The sequence below is a fragment of the Cebidichthys violaceus genome, unplaced genomic scaffold, assembly GCF_023349555.1.
Source record: "Cebidichthys violaceus isolate CVI_PGR_0920_01 unplaced genomic scaffold, fCebVio1.0.p SCAF_16, whole genome shotgun sequence".
NCBI lineage: Eukaryota > Metazoa > Chordata > Actinopteri > Perciformes > Stichaeidae > Cebidichthys > Cebidichthys violaceus.
This window is the reverse complement of record NW_027176329.1, coordinates 13,943,955-13,966,828: the sequence shown is the minus strand read 5'-3', so window position 1 is coordinate 13,966,828 and position 22,874 is coordinate 13,943,955. Positions and strand designations below refer to the sequence as shown.

General features: G+C 38.3%; 1 protein-coding gene across 1 annotated transcript in view; it reads right to left on the bottom strand.

Annotated features, from left to right (window-relative positions):
• LOC137872911 (venom phosphodiesterase 1-like) overlaps positions 1-22,652 on the bottom strand; it is a 34,368-nt gene extending 11,716 nt beyond the window's left edge. Inside the window, exons 1-16 of the mRNA XM_068711420.1 lie at positions 22,558-22,652; positions 20,896-20,983; positions 16,844-16,981; positions 16,578-16,703; positions 14,472-14,532; positions 13,631-13,728; positions 12,235-12,314; positions 10,574-10,693; positions 10,016-10,125; positions 7,512-7,577; positions 7,342-7,414; positions 3,926-4,034; positions 3,177-3,296; positions 1,404-1,435; positions 1,175-1,302; positions 138-207 (exon numbers count right to left, since the gene is read on the bottom strand). Coding sequence (XP_068567521.1) covers positions 138-207; positions 1,175-1,302; positions 1,404-1,435; positions 3,177-3,296; positions 3,926-4,034; positions 7,342-7,414; positions 7,512-7,577; positions 10,016-10,125; positions 10,574-10,693; positions 12,235-12,314; positions 13,631-13,728; positions 14,472-14,532; positions 16,578-16,703; positions 16,844-16,981; positions 20,896-20,983; positions 22,558-22,596 — 1,458 coding nt within the window. The 5' untranslated portion in view covers positions 22,597-22,652. The remainder of the gene's footprint in view (positions 1-137; positions 208-1,174; positions 1,303-1,403; positions 1,436-3,176; positions 3,297-3,925; positions 4,035-7,341; positions 7,415-7,511; positions 7,578-10,015; positions 10,126-10,573; positions 10,694-12,234; positions 12,315-13,630; positions 13,729-14,471; positions 14,533-16,577; positions 16,704-16,843; positions 16,982-20,895; positions 20,984-22,557) is intronic.
• Positions 22,653-22,874: the final 222 nt, after the last annotated feature.

Sequence of the window (22,874 nt, the reverse complement as noted above, 5' to 3'; positions counted from 1 at the left end):
ACACAATTAAGGATAACAGAATCGTGCAGTTAACTGCAATGAGAGCGATACAATTTCTCAACATTACAGAGGGAGCAGAATGAATTTTGGAGACATTACTACTGACTGATAGAACAGAATAGTATAGGAATCCTCACATGCATGCTCTCAGCATCGTTGTCATAGCCGTGAGCTCCGCCAGAGCAGAATGTGACAGATCCTGGATACCTGTGGAGACAGAAACAGTTTCAGTTAGAGATCAGTCTGATGAATACTGAAATGCAGAGTCACTGGTTTAATCAGTGCTCTGTAAACCCACTGCAGAAACTGCATCATTAACCTTTAGGGGGAAAAAAGAATACTGACCTTTAACAACACAAGTATCCCCTTCATGTCTAAAACCGTGTTTTCCATGTCTCACCTAAGTGTCTTCTGTAGAACTTGAAATGTCTTAATGTATTTCTTTTTTTCCCTCCCAGGCTTTTTATTGCACCATAAAACCGGCTTGTGTTTTGCTCGCAGTCTTTTTTATGTTGATGTCAGAACAATGCCTTTTGTTACTGTTGGTTATCATGAGTCACTGATTTTAATCTGTAGGTGTATTCTGATTGTAAAAGTGTGAACATCCAGGCAGGCTGTTCTCATACACTGTCTGTAGCTATACCTACAAAAGTAATTCATTACAATTCCTATATATCCCACATAATCAGTTAGTATGGTTTTCATGAAAATGTAAGCCAGGACAGGCGACGTAATATTAAAGAACAACAAAGTCTACACAGAGAGGAAGTCGAGGTGGAGGAGTGAGTTTGCAAATTCAAGACTTTCACCCGGGGACCGTTGTTCATGTCCCGAGTGAAAACAGAAGTCATTTATTAGTCTTATAACTTCTGTACTTAAGTAACGTCAAGTCAGTAGTTATTTAAACCCAAGCGTTGCCTTATTTGTCTTGTTAAGTAACGCCACTTCTCTAGTTATTTAAACCCAAACCACATTTTTTTCCTGAGCTTAACCAGGAAGTGTTGTTGCCTAAACACTGCAGGAGCATACAAAGGTGACGTGATTACTTTTGTTGCTAGACATTCACAGGAAAAGGTGTCTTTTCGTAAGATGTCATACAAACTGTTGTATGAGGATACGTTTCTCCAGGCTACAACTGCAATTAAGAAACAACTGACGGGGCCGACATGGATACCTCTCAAATAGCCATTTCGGCTCAACCAGGACGTTGACATCTTCAATGCGACGGCTGTTGGCAAAGTGGAGGCGCTTTGGCAGGTTGGCCTTCAGGTACGGTTTGATCTTTTGGTCTGGCTTCTTACACTGAAACACCAGAAACACAACATTTCATTTAAAATAGACACACATTTTTACTGGCACACGGGTCATTGTTTCAATAGAATGTGAGAACATTGAGCACTTACAGTCATGTTGGTAACAAGTTCAGCTGAGTCCACTGTGGGAAGGATGACAAAAATTAAGTCAATGTTTCTGTCATTACAGAACACACAAAACCCAACGAATAACATGTTACACCAAGCCAAAGCAGTGAACTGATACCTCAACCATGTTGACACACATGATTTAGAATCAGCTCTTCAGTTGCTGTTGTTACTAATGTAAATTTGGAGGAAATATTTTTATTGAAGAGAACTTCCCTCAGGTCCAAATTAAAGAAAAAAATATTTCAGAAGACAACAGAATGATTGTGGTGGAGCATCATGACAAACCAACACACACACACACACACACACACACACACACACATCAGCACTTTTTTCTGCCCTGCACATGTAGAGCAAGGGACTTTAAACATGTAGTTTGTGGTAATCAAAAGATAAAGGGTTTAACACAAGCAGATACATGTCTGGTTCACAAAGCCGAAAGGCAAACTGAGTGTGGGGCTTTCCTGGGCAAGACAGCTCAGTGTTACTTCAGGTGCTATTTGAACTAAAAACTAAAAACCATACACACCAGCCGCAAAATTTTCTGTATTAGTTTAGGATATTCTCAGGCCAGATAGCAAAAAAACTAAAGCTTGCAGGTGGTTGTGATAACATCAAATGCTGATGCTATTGTGCATATCCAACGAGACATATTTATACACTCGTAATGTGTTTCATTAATTAGCAAAATATCTGCAAATATAATCAAAAATGCTGATGTTTCAGAACAGCTGATTATTTGTTTAAAAATAAATCTTTTGCAGATGTCTTAGGTTGTTGTTTGAGAAGGATCTCCACACGGTTAACATGCAAAATATTTACATGGTATTTAATTTGGATCAGAAGTAAAAGCGATGCGATCAGGGTCATATAACTTACGTGTATTTTCCACGTCACGTGAAACAGGAGGCATGCACAAGCAAGTGAAAGTAAAATTAATTAAATTTTAATACAAATGTCAAGTGAGCAAACAAGCCAGCGGATAATTTGGCTCCAGTCACGTTGCAATATGTTAAAAGAAGAAGGAGAAAAAATCTCCGGTAAGTGCACAACAGCCGTGTTGGATTTTAGACATTCATGCACTGTGCAACTAAGTACATAGTGTACACAGTGTACTTATGCAAGTGTACTAATGGAAGTATCTGAGTCACTGAAATACTTTCGGCACTAAAAGAAAGCTGCAAATCTGACCATCAACAACACTGGGATAACCCTTGATATCCGCCTCTCTGTCACTGCGTCAATTCAGTTTTTTCCTCTGGTATCAATCAGTCATCTTTTTTGTGTCACGCAAGGCCAGGATTCCTTGATTGCAAATATTGTATTGTTATCTCAGATCTTCATTCTCGACTGGTTTCATTGTTTCATTTGTGGTGGGTACGGCTCTGTGGCGCCCAGATGCTTTACTTATGTGACAGCTGAACACGTATTCAAGAACATGCAGATTCGGTTGTGACACCTTTTGTTTCACCGGAGGCCAAACAGACCTGCAGACCTTTGTGCTATTGAATGAATGGAAAATGGAAACCGCAGTCGGTGCAAGTTATTATTTTTCACCAGGTTTTTTGGAGGCCTCGACGATTGTTCTTGTGCTTTTGCTTTTCGTGAGAAAACACATGATTCTCAATTAATGTAATGCCCTTTTTAGTATATGAGTGTTTCTTGGGTCTGAGGCATCACTTGGATTCCCACTCGGTCAGTGTGACTCATGAAGCAGCACAAGATTACACAGCCTCAGTAATTTTTACTCACACGCTGCATTGTTTTTGGCTCTGATGCGTCCGAACGGCCCCTCAGTGACCCAGTAGTTTCTGATGTCGCCCACCAGTTCCTGCAGAACCTCCTTCCTGTCGCAGTTCGTGTCCTCCATACCTGCAACAGCAATCAGGTGTCATGTCAATCCCTCTTAAATTATGCTCCATAACACTGTTGGCGACAGAATACACTAATGGCTGTCTATTGCTCACAATGTAAGGCATGTTTCAAGTCTCTGCAAGTTTATTTTCAGAGCAGCTCAGAACTGAGATGAACGGCTTCCTGAAAGTAAGGAACACTTGTTGCACAATACAGTATATACTGTAACTATAGACAATATTATTCTGAGGACGCCAAAACTCCAGCAACAATTGTATGACTTGTATGTACTTGTAAGTGAGACCAACGCATTTTGTATTGTGGTTTCCATCAGGGTCATCATATAACACATTACAAGGAATATTTAGAAAGTTTTTTAATACTTATTTAAATGTTCTTTGTAATATACTACCATTTTAATATTTTTTTTGGGAACTGGAGTCCTGGTATTGCTGTGGCATTAAGATCAAACTCAATGACTGACAACGACTTAAATGTAGCTCATACAAAACAGAGAATTATATTGATATTGAAAAAGAAACCCACATAAAACACTGATATGATCCATGACGTTATTGTGAATAATGTGTTTTAAACAATGCAGTTGAAAGAGAGAACACATTTACTCTATATTGCTTGAGTGTTACCATGATCTGCCACAACGATGATGTTGAGACAGCGGTGGAGGCCAATCTGCTTGAGGCCGTTCATGAGTTGACCAATGATTTTATCCACACCCTGGATTGCTTCAATCAGCTGAAACAAACACACAAATTCAGCAGCTGACTAAATATCTCATCTATTCTTGCCCAAGGACTATTAGCAGAGCCGGGTTTTGATTGAAGGACGGCCCTGCTCTCCACTGAGCCACAGTTACCCACTTAATGAAGCCAGGGGCACCCTATGCATAGTGTCTTAAAACAGAAGGTTGGCGGGTGGTTAAAATGTTAGTGGTTAACGTTGTCACACGTGGTCAAAGCTGTGAAACAGTGGCAGTTAACATTGTAACACGTAGTTAACTTTGTGAATCGGTGGAAGTTGTAACAATCAGTTAACATTGTAGCACGTGGTTAAAGTTGTGAGACGTGGTTGTTACAATGTAACATGCGGTTACAAATGGGAAACGTTTGCTATTACATTAAAGCAACCAAAGTTCATGGTTATGGTTAGAAAAATCATCATGGTTTGGCTTAAAAGAACTATGTTTATAACATAACATAAGGCCTTAAAGATGCCTTATGCGTAGGTATGGGTAGGTTGGAGCATGATACAAGCTTGAATCATGATCTAAAAGGAAACAGTTCTCGCAGTGGACAAGAAAGAGAGCAAATGTATAGTTCACTGCAGAACTTCCAAATACAGTTAACCTTTTCACAGTGTCTCTTTTACACAAACATAACAGTCTGTTTGGTTCCTCAGTAAACTGCTGGGTCATTGTTATGGAACATGTCAAACATTGTGCAGAGTTGACCTTGCTAAAAGCTTCGTCTTTTTGGTGTTTCATTCTCCATATGAAACAACAGTAAACTAGCATTTTAAGGAGCACGCTACAGGAAAACAGTATGCAGATGTTTCAACAGCTGGATGTGTCTGCAAAGAGATAAATTTGGTGGACAAGATCCTGCTGACTTTAACGGAAGTCCTTCAGGCTTCTCGATTTTGGGCTTTTGCTTGTGCCAAAACAGATGTCTAGTGGATTGAGAGGTGGAAATTTGTTTGGCTTCAGGAAGTTTCTGTCTGAAATTAAGGCAACCTGAGAGGAGCACAATGGAAGGGGGATTTACCTCCTGCCACTTATAAAAACAGCTGTTATACAAAGGAGATATTTTCTCATGGAACACTCATTGAAAAGCTTTGTCAGTATCCCATTGAGGAGCACAAACGATTGAGGATTTTGAGACCATATGACGACCTGAAACTGGAAGTCAAGGTAGAATCTGAGAATACACATTCCTGACAAAACCATTATAGTGGGCATCTACAGTTGTGGTCAAAAGTTTACATACACTTGTAAAGAACATAATGTCATGGCTCTCTTGAGTTTCCCTGTTATTTCTACAACTCTGATTTTTCTCTGATAGAGTGATTGGAACAGATACTTCTTTGTCACAAAAAACATTCATGAAGTTTGGTTCTTTCATGACTTTATTATGGGTTAACAGAAAAAGTGATCAAATCTTGAAGATGGACAGAGACACTAATTGTTTAGTCCCAACTATAAATGTTGTTTGACGAGATTTCTTCCTACTCTCTGAATCAGCCAATAACCCACACTTTTGGGTTAGTCCAAAAGCTTCAGTCCAAAAGCTTTATTGGCTCACTGGGGTTGTATGTGTGTATGTATGTGTATGTATCTGGATCAGGGAACAGAGTGCAAGTAAAAATGCAATCTGAACAGTTTCTTAAAATTAAAAAAAAAAAAACTCCAGCCATCCGCTAGGAAAAAATGTTGGCATTGTACATTTCTGCAAACAATCGATATGTTGAATGTCAATGTTTTGCTTTTGGTCGGAGCAAATGACAAGGTACAAAGAGCTGCTGTTATAGAAGTGGCGTGGTATAATAACGAGTATAACAAGTGAGAAAGACCACTAAGGGTGGCTGAGATTCTGGTGAATAGGTCAAACAAACACAGGACCTTCACCCAGGACAAAGGGCGACAATCCTTTGTGTAGCCAAAAGTCAACGTTAAGTTTACAATTGTTATGATAAGTTACATTTGTATGAATTGAAGGTTAGAAAGTTCAGGGTGGTTGTTATTTATTATGCTATTTATTTTGTTGTGTTTATAATGTTACGTTGTTAGGTTAAGTTTTAATGGTTGCTACGTTACGTGCCATTGTTAAGGTTGTTATGTTACGTTACTGTTGTTAAGTCACGGTTGTTAAGCTGTCACGCTACATTTCGTTGTTACATTAAATTTTTACGTTACGTTGTTGCATTACGTTGTTGCGTTACGTTGTTGCATTACGTTGTTGTGTTATGTTGTTGCGTTACGTTGTTGCGTTACGTTGTTGCGTTACGTTGTTGCGTTACGTTGTTGCGTTATGATTGTTATGTTATGATTGTTACGTTACGATTGTTACAATTGTTACGTTATGATTGTTAAGTTATGATTGTTACGTTATCGTTATGATTGTTACGTTATGATTGTTACGTTATGATTGTTACGTTATGATTGTTACGTTATGATTGTTACGTTATGATTGTTACTTTACATGGTTACATAACAATTATGTGTTTATATTGTCACATTACGTTATTACGTTATGGTTGTTAAGTTACGTTGTTTCATTATTACACAAACCATGATCTTTTTTTCTTATCTTAACCAAGAAGATTTGTTGCTTAAACCGAATCAATTGTTTCACAACGTTAAGCAATTGGCATTGTGCGATCCAGCAATCGTAATATGAGACCAATATGAATGCCAGCAGCCTGGGACACGCCAGGTCAAGGATAGCGACAACTCCGCCAGCTCCGTCTAAGTAACTTGCATATCACAATCCAATCACAGTGCGGGCAGAATTAAGACAACAGGAACCCTTAATACCAAGAGTAAATGCAAGTTCCCCCGACCAGGTGTCATTATACAGACAACAACGTGTAAAGTTACCAAGTTCACTATATGACTGCCAGGTCATTCATTAAGGTTCGTAAAGAGTCTGACACTACTGATGGGATTTGAATTGTTTCATTAGCAATATCATACAATTTTATGGAGATCTTTTATCAGTGGTTCATTAAAGGACTTCAGACTTTTTTAATTGAGCTATAACAACAGTCATCTGAGATAACGTTGTCCATTACCACAAATGAATGAGGCTAATGAGTCTGATATGATGGTGGCATTCGTTCCAGCACAGTTTGATTGATATTAAGTGTGGGTGTCAGATAAGGTCAACATTAAGATGTGATAATTTACAGAATAGACAAAGAAATAAAAAGAAAACATCTGAGCTCGGTTTTCTCTTCATCGATGCTTCAAAAGACAGCAGAGAGTTAAAAATTAAAAAGCACAGGAGAAAAGTTTAAATCACACATGTGGATCAGGTGGACTTACCCCTCCACTCACAGGACCGTAGCTGTGTCCAGATTTATCAGGTTCCTCTATGTACAACGTGTAGAAATCTGGTCTGGAGGAAAAGGTCACTTTTTATTTGTTACATTCTAGCACCAACGTCACCAGAAAAACATTCATGGCATTTGACCAGATTCCAACAAACAACTAACCTTTCATCATCTGGCAGCTGTAGCCACTTCAGCACAGTCAACACTCTTTCTTCAAATGGCACTTTACTAAAAATAACCAGAGAGAGAGAGAGAGAGAGAAAAAGAGAGAAAGAGAGAGAGAGAGAGAGGGCATTCTTTAAAAGGCATTGTAGCAGAAACAGTGACCATCAGAAGATCACTTTGTTTTGGATTTGGTTTATTAAACTTTACACAGAACAGACTAAACCAGAGGTAGCCAACACGGTAGAGACAAGACTTTTTACTAGTTTCTTCGTGGAGAAAAAGGTACCATTAGAAAGACTGGTGTCGGTGACAACAGACGGGGCTCCCGCCATGACGGGCCGGCATGCAGGCTTCATTGCGCAATGCAAAGGTGACCCAGACTTCCCAAAATTTCTACATTACCACTGCATCATTCACCAGCAGGCACTACGTGCAAAAGTAACTGGCTTTGATCATGTGATGGCTCCTGTCGTGAAGATCATAAATGGCATCCGCTCCAAAACCAAACACAGGATATTCGTAACTGATCATTTGTTTTGTTTAGGGAGCCATGAATGTACGGATGTTTGAAAAAAAGGAAAAAGTTTCTGTGACCTTTTTGTGGTAATGATAGACTCTTCTTCTCTGGGTCTGATACCAGTATAGAAGAGCTAAAGTGGTTTTATTCCAAACAAATTATATGTAGGTTCCTCTATGTGGTCATTAAGTGAATAACATTGCTTTTGTGTGGATGAAATTAACTTAAGTAAAGGAGTAAATAAACTCCAGGAAGTGAATGCAATATAAATGGCCATTAACCGCAGTCAAAGCTGGCAGTAAACATTAATCGAGCGATTCTATGGAAGGAAGAAGTGTCAACATTGTGATAATTTAGGGCCTGGGTTGGTAAAGGTTAAGAACATATGTTCTTCCAACGAAACCAACATCTTCCATCCCACTCAGCAATAAAAACACTCTGCCTGACTGTGATGCAAAATCAGCACAGTGCAGTACTTTATTAGCTGAGATCCTGTTGCGGCTGTTTTATTGCTCATAATCGCTTCGATAGGCCTTCATTTGAAACCATTAACAGCCATTCCCAGGCCTCTATCAACGCATTGAACTTTTATTGATATTGCTTCAGAGAGCTCAACATGTCACTCGAATCAAAGATTAAACCAAAGTATAAAATGTAACCATGAAGAGAAACAGCTTGAAAAGTATTTATAGAATCATGAGAATGTTAAACAGAGACACTACAGGTTAATAAGATAAATAAGATATCACCATGAAACGTCCCCAGTTGATTACTTCCATAAAGACAATTCTTTTTTTGCATTACAAGATTTCTGAAATGTTATGTTTAAATGTGCAAATGAGACATTATCTAAGGGTAAAATTAGGAGTACTCTACAGACGTAGATAGACAAAGTGGTAAAACAAACTCATATATGTGTATTTTGGATGTTTTCTTTCCACTAGTCTGAAAGAAGACATGGAAGCAAAATAGCTCAAAATCTCAACATTGACCAATGCCTGAAAACCAATGTTTGGCCTGGGGTGTTTTCCATAGACAATTCTAAAGCTTTAACTAATAGATTAAATAACTGTTGCTGATGTGAGTACTTCAAAAACGGACTGACAAATTATAACATTTGCCTCCCTTATTCATTGAGGAAAGAACCACAATGATTGTGATGATTTAAGAATGAAATAGTAATATTATGTAATATTTCTAAGGAATACGTTTATGGCTGTACGTCTGTCAATTTTTTCCAGTTCTCCTCTTTTTCCCATGCCTTGTATCACACACACACACACACACACACACACACACACAGACAGACAGAAGCGGATGAGATCTGCGCTGGCATTTCCCAACCAACAAGTCGGCCAAAAAAAGCTAAATACCTTTCAAAAGGTCACTCTGTGCTGTTTTAACACTTTGAATTCCGTAAAGTAGAATCACTTCTTTGGAGCTGCAGTGGTGGGACAAGAGGAAACATGACTGAATCAACAGTCATCTTTACAGTAAGCTGCTGCTTACTGTAACACTACTGCAGGACGTGTGTGCTACTGATACTGTTACATTTAAATTGTTAGTTCCACGGTTCGTCCACTATAAGTGCTTGTTTCTGCCACCGACAGGCTCAGATTGTTACTATAAGTGTCTGACAACGTAATAAAAAGGACCCTGCAGAGAAATAAAAATGTCTTACCTTTCACTTGATCTTGTCTGTTTGTTATTGTGTCAAACCACTCTGAGGCTAACAATCTGAGCCTGTCAGTGGCAAAAACAAACCCTTTTAACTGACGTACATTGACGGTGAGGAGTTGCCCCAAGGGATTACATTACAGCCTGTTTGCGGCTGCAGCGCTCTCCTTCAATACTGGACCAGTTTCAAAAACTGTTGTCCCTATCAGTCATTATTATTAATAACTGTTGGGTTCAGGATCTGATGCTTCACAGCTTACATTCTGGCTCCCTATAGCATTTTGAAAAACAGAAATGTCAGTCATACCCATTGTATGGTTTGTAGATGTTGGGAAAGCTTCCGTTGATTTTGACGTCGGATCCTGGCCAGAAGAATGTACCAGACTTCAGCCCCTGGTACTTCGCTGTGTGCCAGATCTACAAAGACCAAAAGGACGGATCAACACAGGCCCAACACGATCTGCTCTCTACGAAATCTGACATGGAATTCTAACAGTTCAACTGAAGTTCTACATTTAAAGCACACTTATTCTGGGTCAAAGCTTCAACTAGAAGAGGCCATTTTTCTTGGCTTTTCTGTTAAATAAAATTACAATTTTAACAACGTCCTTTTTCCTCACATTAACAGTAACTCACTCCATATGCCTGTGTTGTTCTGTACTGTATCTACTCCTTCCAGTGAATGACTGAAAAACACATATCCTTACAAGTGATATATTCAAAACCAAAACATCATGTTTTTATCCTAAAAAACAAAGATTCCTTTAAAAAGACGCTAGAGTTGAAATGAAACGCTCTGAATCCTTCATCCAGTTTGCATCCAACGTTCATGTTACCTCAATAAACCAAACCTAAGAAGACTCACAGGCTGTCCCAGGTACCAGTCGGGGTTGTCCTTCTCTGGACTGGACAGACTGAAGGAGGCGTTAAACACCGGGTCGTACATAATGTTGTCAATCAAACCGTTGGACTCTGGATAGAGACCCTGAGAGGAGAGAAGATCAACAAAAAAAAAGGAGAGTGGACAAGAGAAGAGGAAATGAGAGTGGAGAGAATATGAGGTGAGAAAAGAGAAGAATAGAGAAGTATGTGTGACAGCTATATGGATATGAACCAGTTTCTCTATGAAATTCATCTGTAAATGTGCAGCTGTGATACGAGTCATCAGTGATTTGTGAAGTCCCAATTATCCCGAGTTATGACTGAAAGTGTACTAACATGAAAAACTACCTGCGATAAAACTTCTGAACATTAGAACAAGCTGTTGGTCGACGTTATTTAAAGCTATTATCCCCTCATATGTTTCAACAGTTTAGGAAGATGAGTTCCTTGCAAAGACCCACAAGAGCTTATCTTGATTATTGTGCATTCCTGCTTTATGGGAAACATTTCCTTTCGTGGGGTTTTATTAGCCTGCAGCCATCAGACCTCTGACTGCATGTTAACACTGACTGTTCAACTGAAATTCACGGGAATTTCAAACAGCAGGTCGTGACTGGTTTGTTTCACCACGACAATGCAGAAGTAGCAGGACTTACAGCTCAGTGAGTTAACATGCCCACAATGACAATGCTAACATGCTAATGTTGTCAGCCATACATACGGGGGATTTTTTTGTTGCTGCTGTTCGGATTCCTCCAGATGCAGCTGTGCTGGTTTTTGTTTTTGTTTTGCTTGTCATGTTTCGCTTGTGTTGCATATTGACGATAAATTACCCTTCAATACTGAAACACACAACCACAGCTGAGGCTGATGGGAATGTCATTGGTTTTGTAGGGATTTGGTCGTCAACAGAAGTATTGGACTAATTAAACATTCACGTGTATCTCTACCAAATTTCCTAGTAATCCATCTAATTCATATTGTGAGATTTGAGAACTCATGGTGGTGCTGGCGGAAGATTCAGGCAATCACCAACGTCAGGTTTCAACCACCTGTCACTCAAAACGGCCATGCCCTTAAATATCCATGACTTTAAGTTTCAATATAATTTAAGTAGGTGAGTTACATGAAAATGTAGTTGTCATTAAAGGAGAAATAGCTATTGAGACCAAAACCATTATCTGTTCCAAGCTGTAAACATTTATTTTTACTGTAAAGTTGGCCATTTTAACATTGAGGTCTATGGGGATTGACTTGCTTTTGGAAACTTAAGTAACCTTTTGTTGGCTTCATTTTTCAGAACTGGAGGTTGCTTCCTAATTAATGAAGGACTTTAACCCTGGAGACTGCTGTTCGTGTCCCGTGCGAATCAAAACTTTACATTTACATCCGTTACTTAAATGATGTAACAAACATACTTATTTTACACCAAAACATGAGGCAAGTCATTTTGTCGGATTTTTTTTTCTTTAAACTGCAACCGTAATCCGGGGAAAAAACAAGAAAATTCCCTCGAAACATATTTGAGAATGCAGTTTAGTTGTATAAGAACGTGATGGGGTTTATTTTTACAAGAGATACCACATATGTGTGAAATCAGCATTCAAGCTTATCTAAATCTGTTTCTGTGCCTTGTGTCTTTACCGTAACTATGGTGTAGTGATTGGGGAAAGTCTTGCTGGGGAATGCTGCCTGCATGTACGGTGTTGACGTTCCACACTTCTCTGTAACGTGAAGAACAGAAGACAAAACACACATTAGCTGCTACGTGAGTGACATGTTGATCTGGGCCGGAGAAAATGTAATCCACTGAAGACCTCTTTCATAATGAGGGCGCCATTGCCCTGCATGTGGGCTGGACTCATTAATTTTGCTGGACATGGTTATGAGAGATGGATAATTCATGGGCGATGATTTTGAAATAAAATCAATTCCTAACATAATTCTGTGAAAAAGTCCAGTCGTTATCTTGTTTAGCAGCTGACTCTCACATTAGTTTGAGTAGTTGTGATTCAAAGGCAGCTGGACTTGTTTTGCCTCAAGGAAGTTTTGTTTTCTTTTTCAAGAGGCTTCATTAGTTAATGATTCAGAGACTTCACTAGAAGTGAGACATCTTCAAGTCCAAATACCTGATTTGTGACTGAAGAAAATAATATAAATGTCAACAGTCATTGGAAAGCCCCAAATCATGGCCAAGTTCATTTTCATTCTGTGCTGAAATGAACTGAAACCAAAGGCTGCTTGAAAGGAAGCAACGCTAATGAAATAATATACCATTTGGAAATGCTCAGAACTGGCCCAAATACAAGGGATTTGTAGGCGTTTATACTCATATACTCATACTCTGCATTATTTTCCAAAAGACCAGAGACCGTACAAATAAAATAAAATGTGAGGAATCAAAAATACGACGAGTGTAACCGGCAAAAAGCCATTAACCAACCTCAGAGATGGCAAGGAGGAGTTGTAATTATCCATGAACTCATATCTTATATTAATGGACTACTTTATTGCCTTTATACAAGCCCTGTAAGGAAATAAGTCAAATATTAAATACAATATAAAGATAGAAGGTTGAAAATCCTGTTAACAATTTGATTTGGCTGCAAAATATTTACTCAGATGTAGATTTTTAAGACCTCCTGCTTCTAAAGCATCTAAAAATGAATTGCACTTCTTTGTTAAATCCATACACATGTAAACAGTGCTTTTATCAGTGAACTATTTGTGACTGTCTCATTGCACGTGCCAAGCTACATAAATTCAGAGATGCACGACCAAGCGAAGCGACCACTTACGGAGCCTCGTGCCGGCTTCTCTACAGCAACCATAATCCAAGCGTTAATTTTCTAGAAGACGTCTCTCTTTGCCATCGGGACATAAAGCTGTAAAACTCCATTAAAACACTGCACAGTGCTAATCTTAAGGTTCCCAGCTTTCAGATGATGTATACAACTTATATGAAAATTGGTCCATGGTTTAGGGTATAGGGGGGTATGGAGGAGGTTAAAAGGGGTTAAGAGAGTAGTGAGACATTAACTGAGTTTGTCCAGAACAGGGATGAGAGCGCTCCACGTCTGCAGGTACTCAGCCCTCAGTCCATCCAGAGAGACGAGGAGCAGAGGCTGCTGCTGAAAGCTGTGAGGGGGAAGAGGAAGATCAACCAGAGAAGAGAAGATTAGATACACACTTACATATACACTGATGAGCACAATTAAAAGTTGCCTCATTTATCATCTTACAGGGTTAATCAGTAGCACAAGAGTTTAGGTAACTACTGTAAATGTCAAGCTTATGGAAGTCTGAAGACATTTCTGTCAGAAAGTAATTGCTATTATAGACAGATATTTTAACTTTATTCTGTGATTAATGAATAGCTGATAACTTATTTCAAGAAAACAGCTACATGAGCAAATGTAGGTCTCTGCAATCAATGAACAGAATGACATTTTATAGAATTAACATAGAACTGATGATAACTTGAATCTGCTCCCAACAGATCAATGACCTTGCATTTCTGATTGTGAATCTCTCACAATAAGTTGTGAAAGGGTCACAAAATTGAACCAATAGATATCAACATGAAACTTCCCCGACTTGATTACTTACATTAAGACAAATATTATTTTTATTAGAAGTTTTCTTAAAATCTATGTTAAATATGCAAATGAGGCATTATCTAATGATAACTTTTGGTGAATTTAGGAGAAATCTACAGACACAAATAGAAAAAGAAGTAAATGTGTATTTCAGATGTTTTCTTTCCACTGGTCTGAAAGGAGACATGTTATGGAAGTAAAATTGACCAAAATATCAACATTGACAAGTCCATGAAAAACTATGTCGTTGCCTTTAGGGTCTTGGTTTAAGTATTTTCTTACCCTGCTGGACATGTGGGGGTCGACAGATCCTCACACTCGTCCTCCACCCACTCTCTCTCTCCTACAGTTGGCAAAAATACAGACTGCATCAATAGTAGTGACAGTACATTAAGTTAAAGTAACACCTGTTGGCTCACTGACAGTCAAACCTTTCTAAACACCTGATGTCTCTTCCATTTCATAATTCTTATTGAAATCATCCAGGAGGGCTCAAACAGGATGTGGACCATATCTTTATCTCCAGCATAAACAAAATACTAAACATCAAAGGATGTGCGGCTCTGCCAGCATCACATTTCCTGTGTGAAACTTTTGTAAGAGCGTTGAATCAGAGATATACTGTAAATCTGGCTGTAAATGCAACAATGAAACACTCTTGCTGAGCCCCATCATGCTTGAGAGATACTTGTCTCGTATAAACTGTGGTTGATCATCGCAAGAGGCTCTTAGATGATGAAAGGAACTATGAACAAACAAAGTTTTTAAGGCCTGAATCAGTGTTTAAATAGAACAAAATGCCCATAAAAGTCTCTTTTAACGGCCATTTTTTAATCTATTTCCAACTAAATAAACCGTCACAAGCATTTAACAGTTCCCCTTGATAAGACTACATGTTACAACCTACATACAAAACTTCAGTTATTTACAGTGTCCCGTGTGAACCAAGTACTTTTTTTGTCTAAAGACAACCAAGTACTTTCATTGCCCTAAATATAGCCAAAGACAAAATACATTTCCTTTGAAACATAATTGAGAACGCAGTTTGGTTGTGAGGAAACTTAATTTTGTACGAGACCGGGTTGCTTAACTTTATCTATCACCTTCTCTTTCTATTTGTTCTGCTGTTTTATTGCCTAAACATAACCAAGTACTTTAGGTGCCTTCCTCTTTAACACGAGCGTCCCCATTTTTGGGGGCTGTGGAGAAAGTTTAGCGTACAGAGTGAATAAGAATGCACTTATCAAGAACGAATATAATTATGTTGTACTTCAGATTAAACAGCAGAGCCTGGTCTACAAGAATATGTAAGCCGTTTTTACATGCTCCTAACACAACTACACACAGTAGCTTACTAAAGTTATTATCAAATATTAAAATCCATATAGCGCCACCTAGGCAACCCACTCGCCACATTTCTGGCTCTACCGCTGTGGTATTTTATGCAATACGCCCACACTGCTGATTCTGAATGGCTAACAGTGCTGTCATTCCTTTCCACGTGTGTATAGCTCAATTCTATCGGCTCTAACGCGTTGAAACAGGTGTTTATCACTGAAATCGACCAATGGGTTGCTGAGATAGGGCTCTGCGTTGTGGGGGAGGGCTGAAATCTAAAGAAATCAAGTAAACAGAGAGGTTGCAGAGAGGATTCTGGCCTTCAAAACAAAGCCAAAACTGCTGCATGTGGATGTATTGAACACCATTAGTGATATTCAAGTGAAATATATAGTTTGGTACATGAGAAAATTAAAATGGCACACATTGTGCCAAAATGACCATTTTGGAGAACTCGTCTGAACTTTCTGTACTAAAACCTCTCTAATTTTGTTGTGCTTCACTTTATCAAAGTCAGACTTTGCAGAGAGACTGTTCACATGTTGTGCTATGATTTGGGAGAGGTTAAAACCTTCAGCTACATCATTACAAAGAAATAATCATCCTGAAAGTGCTTTTTCTTTTAGGCAAACCTGAAACTTTTCAATTTGTGCTGTGTGCCATCTTCATTTACTCTTAACATATACACTGATATTTACACATCTGAACAAATCTCACAAGTGTCCCCTTTATTATAACACCAAAATAATTAATTATTGAAATACACCTTGTGGTTGCAGAGATATACTCTTTTTAGTATGGGTATGCAATTTTCGAGCAGAGGCCTAAAAAATAGGGTTAGGGTTCAAAAGGTTTAACATAACCAGGTATTTGTATTGCTTAAACATAACCAAGTACTTTTGTTGTCAAAAAATTAACAAGTACCTTGCAATCGCAATCTGAGAGAAAATATGTAATTGAAAGTCCAGTTTTGTTGTGTGGGAACTTAATTTTGAGACAGGGTTGCATATCTTTATCTGGCATACTCTTTCTCTTTGTTTCTCCTCTCACCGTGGCAGACATGTTTGTAGTTTGTGCAGCAGTTTCCAGCAGACAGGCAGTCATCGGAGCAGTGGCATCTGCTCTGCGTCAGCCGCTTCTCTCCGCAGCGCAGCTTCGTGCACTCCCACTGCTGGGCTGAAGGGAAACAATCATGGAGTCAGTGTACTACGCTGCTCTCCATCAGACGCAAAGTGAAAAGACGCATGTGGAATAATTTTTTTTGGGTGTTCATTGTGACAGAATTGAAAGTTTTAAGGTCAAAGACGATGTCTCACTGGGGACAGTGCAGATGTCGTGGTAGTCGTAGCAGCAGCTGCTGCTGCTGGTGTTGCAGTTCTTGTCACATCTGCAGCCGGGGATCTCGCCGTCATAGGGCTCGTAGCATCGATCCCTGCAGGACGTGTGCGGAACAACTGGGACAGGAAGACAGGACACTTTTTTTAGATTTGATCTGTTTCTAGCAGCTCATCCACTTGTGAGTAAGGGCTGCAGACGCAAACATAACGAAAGTAGTCAAAACTTTAGGTGTAATTTGCTCAGAGGAGTTTCCAGAGTGTAGAATGTTGTTTTCATTTGTTGACATAGTCATGACTTGACAATATAGCCTTGCAATACTCGCATCTTTAAATATAGGGTTTAATCCAGCAGCTGATTGAGGAATAACACGTGTACTTAAAGTGTCTTTTACAATCTGCTGTCACACCTGGTTTGTAAACTCAAATGTTCAACTATTCTGGAGGGAAAAGCTTTAATGGTTAACATTCACAGAGCATGCAGAGTAACTACGATCTCAATTCACAGACATGATTATTCTCTACAATCAGACCTCACTTGTCAAGTCTTACAGTTTTTCTCAACACTAACACTTTAGACACAATGACAACAACCTGTAACTCTGAACACATTCTGCTAAAAATGTCCTGCTTTAAGCTCAGATTGCAGTCACTTAAAACACAACACACAGTTCTCTAAAATTTGGCAAATAAAATCTATTATGTTCATATGGAAAGTCCTGCCATTCAAAATGCCAAACTTAAATTCCCCTCTATCCACTCTGACGCAAACACATGTTGCACAACTGTGCAATTTGCAATCAGAGCTCCTCTGTTTTGGAACCAATGCATGCCAACATAGTTGAGAGAGGCAGGAGGAGGAGGAGGAGGAGTAGGAGGAAGAGGAGGAGGAGGAAGAGCAAGACCAAGGTCATAATATGTGATGAGATTCAGGAGAATTACAATCAACCTTGAGCAGGTTCACAGTAACTTAGGTAAGAATGTACTCTACAGTGGTTTAGTACTGCATATCAACACAGTAATACAGTATTGCAAGTGGACCGTAGTACTGTAAATGTTAGGTATGTTTGTGTACATAAGGTTGGGGGTATTACTGTATATTCCTACACAGTATCTACAGTATTAAATAGGGAGAACATTGTCTGTGATCTACATTCTTCTATTGTTTGTTCTGTATGTGAAACACACACATCCAACTTTGTGTTTGTTGGGATGGATAAAGTATTTTGGGGAAATAAAATAATTTGTTTTGATTACAGTATTTATTTTGTGCTTCTATATTTAAGTATAAAAACATTATACAAAAATGTTTTACTACATACGTACAGTAATCTGTGTAAGTGTAATATGGAACATACTGTTGATATATAAGTTGATATATTTTGAGAATAAAGTTCTGATATCATATGAAAATGTGCATGAAAGTCATATAATGATGTAAGAAACAGAAATAAATGAGAGAATCATGGGGTGGAGACGGAGGACTGTCCCTTTCTATTTTATGAGCTTCTTCTTGGTTGTGGGATTTTCCTTCACAGGTAACTTGTGTTGTGTTTGGCCCACCTGTCTGGACGAGACATGCCTGCTCTTGTGTTTGTGTTTAATTCATTATGACTGATGGGGAAAACAAATGATCTCACACTAGTTCAAAATAGATATCAGGCGAGTCTTGAGGCATTAGAATGAATAAAAACAACTTTTCCTTGAAATATTAGAACTTTGTTCTCATGTTACAGATTTATTGTATTGATTTAATGAGTTACACATATTAAAACGTTTTAAATAACTTTGTTCTCATGATATTATTACTTTTTATGTTAAAAATGTACCCTTGTAGTTGTTACTATGACTGATTGACATTTTTGCAAAATATTCATTAATTGATGATATGTATGTATATGTAAAAAATCTCAAATTATCTATTTTTTGAGATATTTTACTCTATAATAATATTACTTTGTTGAAATGACACCGTGGTAATGTTATTAGATGTATCAAATGTTTTCCAAAAATAATGATGTTGCATCGTAAATATAAGGTTATAAATAATAAAAACGTTTTAGACTTCATCTGAAAATATTGACTTTTCTTCTTAAAAATGCAACTTGAATTTTGTAATTTTATGACTTCTTTTGAAGTTGAAGTTGTTTTTAACTGATGACTTGTATGAAAATCTCTTAGTCCCCTGTCTGTGGGTGTTCGTAGTGGATCCTTCATTCTCTCTGGGTTTTGCACAGTCTTTGTGTTTTTCTCGTAATGGATTAACAGTTTGATATCACATGAGGAGTTATCACAAGAGACTCGCTCATCGGTCACATTTCGAGTCACACAACTCATCATGTGATATCACATGAGATTTTTCATGCAACATCCAGGTGTGAATCACCTGCTGAGTTTAAACTGGAATATTCTGGACGGGCCACACAGCTGAGGAAGCCTCGTGGAAAAATTGACTCAGGATGACAAAGCAGATTCTGTAACATTTGACCTACTACTACAAGACAATACATTTAAAGAAGTAGAACAATGCGTTTCGCAAAACTTGAAGGACAACCGAGATGAAGCAGGTTGTAAAATAAAACCCATACAGGTCGGTGGAAGAAGCCGATCATTATAGACCAAGTCAATAAAATCAATGGACAAGATTCTCATGAACTCCATAGTAATTGGGAGTGAGGATAAAGGGGCGTCAGTTTCATAGTAATTTAAAACACATCTGGCCAATGAATTATTATATGAACAGTTTTAAATATTGTTGTCTATTAAATGCTTTTTTTATGTATTCTGTTTTAATATGCCATGCATTTAGTTAAAAGGTGTGTGTTAACATTTTCTAAAAAAGCCTTCATCATATCTGCAAACGCATTGTCTAAATGTATTCACAAAGGGCTAAATATTTCTAAATATTCTGAGCCAAGTGAAACTCATCGTATGAGTCATCAAAACCAATGGAGAGAACCCTGATTATAAATGGTCTGCTGTGTATTCTTCCACTCCGTGATGATGCGCTTTGTAAACAGCTGACAAAAGAACATAGATGGCTGATTTATTGAGCGGGTCACTCCCCTCTCTATTATTAGAATGCATGACAATAAATAGCAAGCGTGTCCCCAGTAAGCAGCATCGCTAAAGAATGTTGTTCATCAGGAAATGTATTTTAAGAAAAGCTGCTCAAGTGACTCAGTTAAAAAAAAAGTAGGCCAAACGTGACAAAGTTAGAAGCAAGGTGTTTTTTCCGCGATACGATCGAGCAAGTTTCATAATAGAAGGAAAATATGGCTCGTCAGTGACTTATTTGAACCCAAACCACATCTTTTCCTGGCTTCCAACCAAGTACTTTGATTGCGTAAGTAAACCTAAAAACTAAGTAAACCTATGTTGAAAGTTTACTTTAAAAATGCAAGTATCGTAACTAGCAGACACTGCAAGTTTCCTGTGAATACGGAAGTTTATTTTGAAAAGGCACCATGTAACAAGCGATGGAAAAAGTACGACCAGTTTTACTTTGCCTCTGATTGGCTAGTACTTGTTGCCCTTGGATTGAATTGGATTAAGCCAATCAGAGGCAGAGTAAGGCGGTTCATTGTCCATCGTGGGATCCATGATGCGGCGTCCCTGACTCATCTAAAACTGACACTGGAGGGAAACTTTGAGCAACATAGTTTGAGGTTGATGGTCATTCAATGAAGTTAAGGTTATGCAGGTGTGAAGCTTCATCATAACGTTCTACAGTGAACTGTATATCCACTACTTTTATTAAGCTCAGAGATCCTGGAAGTGTGGAGCTCTCCAAAAGACTACACAGAGAAAACTCAACGTCTAATGTAACAGCAAGCAACTGGCCTCAATCAACAGATACCCCCCCCCAACGACGTGTGGTGATTCCATGCAAAAAATAGCGCCTTATAAAAACATGCAATATATCATTTTACAAGGTATGCATAGTGTAGCAAGAACCAAATGTGAATTATTTTGTGAGTGCAGAGACGTGTGTGTGTGTGTGTGTGTGTGTGTGTGTGTGTGTCTGACAGCACCTTTGTTTCGACATTTCTGCAAGTCCAGTCCAAGACCAAGTCCAAGTCCGAGGACTAGGGTCACAATCGATACAGCCAAGACACCTACCTGTGACACACACACAAAAATAAAAATGTTTGAACAAAAAATGTTCTGACACAATCAAATCTTTAACCAAAGAAAAAAAAAAGTTTTCTGTTTGATGCACAAACAATTAGCAGGATATTTTTCCTGCATAGAGAATTATGAGACAGTCGCCTCCGTCAAATTTCGTCCCGCCTTCCAGCTCTCGACAAAACTGACGGCCGTCTTCACAGAAAACACTACTTCCTATCTATTTCCTTATTACTGTTATTTGCAACGGCAGCACATTTTGGTGAGGCTGTTTTGTAATCAGCATACACAGAGAGAGATAAAGGTGCCCTCTGGAACCAAAAATGGTTCTTTATAGTGATGCCATAGATGAACCGCTTCTGGTTCCACAAATAAGCTTTTTCTTAAATGGTTCTTTAAAGAAAACGTTTAGGGAACTTCAAAGAGAACTTCAAAGAACCGGAAAAGGTGCCTCAAAGAGCCTTTAAAAATTGGTTCTTTGAGGCACAATTTCTGATTCTTTGAAGAACTTAAAGAAAAAAAAGGTTTTCTAAAGAACTCACTCCAGAAATAAAGAAAATTAAAAATGTGCCGTCTTGTACTGCGACTACAACACCATGTGTTATTGTTTTGCAGCAATTATAAGTATTTATATTTATATAATAAATTATTAAAACATTATTCATAATTTCAAACAATATAAACAAAGACGGTCCTGTTCTGAAGACAAACATGCATGAACTGTCCCAAAGACTGCAGATGGATGCATGATGGGAATAGTCCTGCAGTACTGTGAAATATATGAGACAATATAACTGTATCAACTGTCCAAGGGAACGATTTCATCAATATCTCTGGATGTACTCTGTATTCGTGGACAATCTTGCATTAAAGACAGACTGCTTCTTTATGCAAGTATAACATTTCCATACAATTTTACATTAATGTGCTGAAGTTCCTTGATTTATAAGATATTTCATTTGCTGCATTAGGCCCAAAACAGACATTCGTGTTTGGTTATTTTATCCATCGACAGTTTCACCATTGACAAAATTGACAATAGCCCAATATATTGTTTATCCGTACTGCAATATCAAATTACATTTAACATGATTTTACTGTAAATAGCGTATAATTTATTTTATATAACAAAGTTATATATTCTAGTCACTGCGTCCTACAATAACTGTATATTACTGTAAGAGGTACAAAATGCTATATTTTCCTTATGCTATGTTCTTATATTTAAAAGCATTCTCTACATTGGTGGAACCCATTTATATTAATATATTAATGTCATTAAGATAGTGTGAAACCAATGTGAATCCAAAGAGTGGTCTAATACAATCACTCTGCCAGGGTTTGGGCTTCTTCCCATGATACATCTTTATGCATTATATTGTGATATTGAATAAAAAAAGCAGTGCTCTCAGTCAAACTTCCATATATATGTAAAGACCAAAGCACATCTTGGATTCCATTTAGTGTTCACTGTGAAAAAATAAACCAAACGTATGAAGAAGACCTCTGACGGTGCATCGTGTCTTTCCCCATTAAACCATCATTTCAGAACCAAAGCTGTTACTCACAATAATTTTCTTTTTCTGCGACTCCTTCGCAAAACCCATCGCTCCCAAGAAGGTGGCAGTCACCCAAGTTCACAGACAGAAAGACAGACAGCAGACAGACAGACAGGGGAGAACACATGCCTCTACTTACTTTCCCAGCAGTGACCTCTGGACTATAGGTGTGAACAACAGATAAGTAACTGATTGATGGGAACGCCGAGGTTTTCAAACATCAGATGACGATGCTTTCTTGACTTTTTAACTCCAGAAACTCACCTGGTGCAGGTGAGATGAAAAGGTAGCATTTGTTGACCTGGAATACACTTAACAAACAGCCA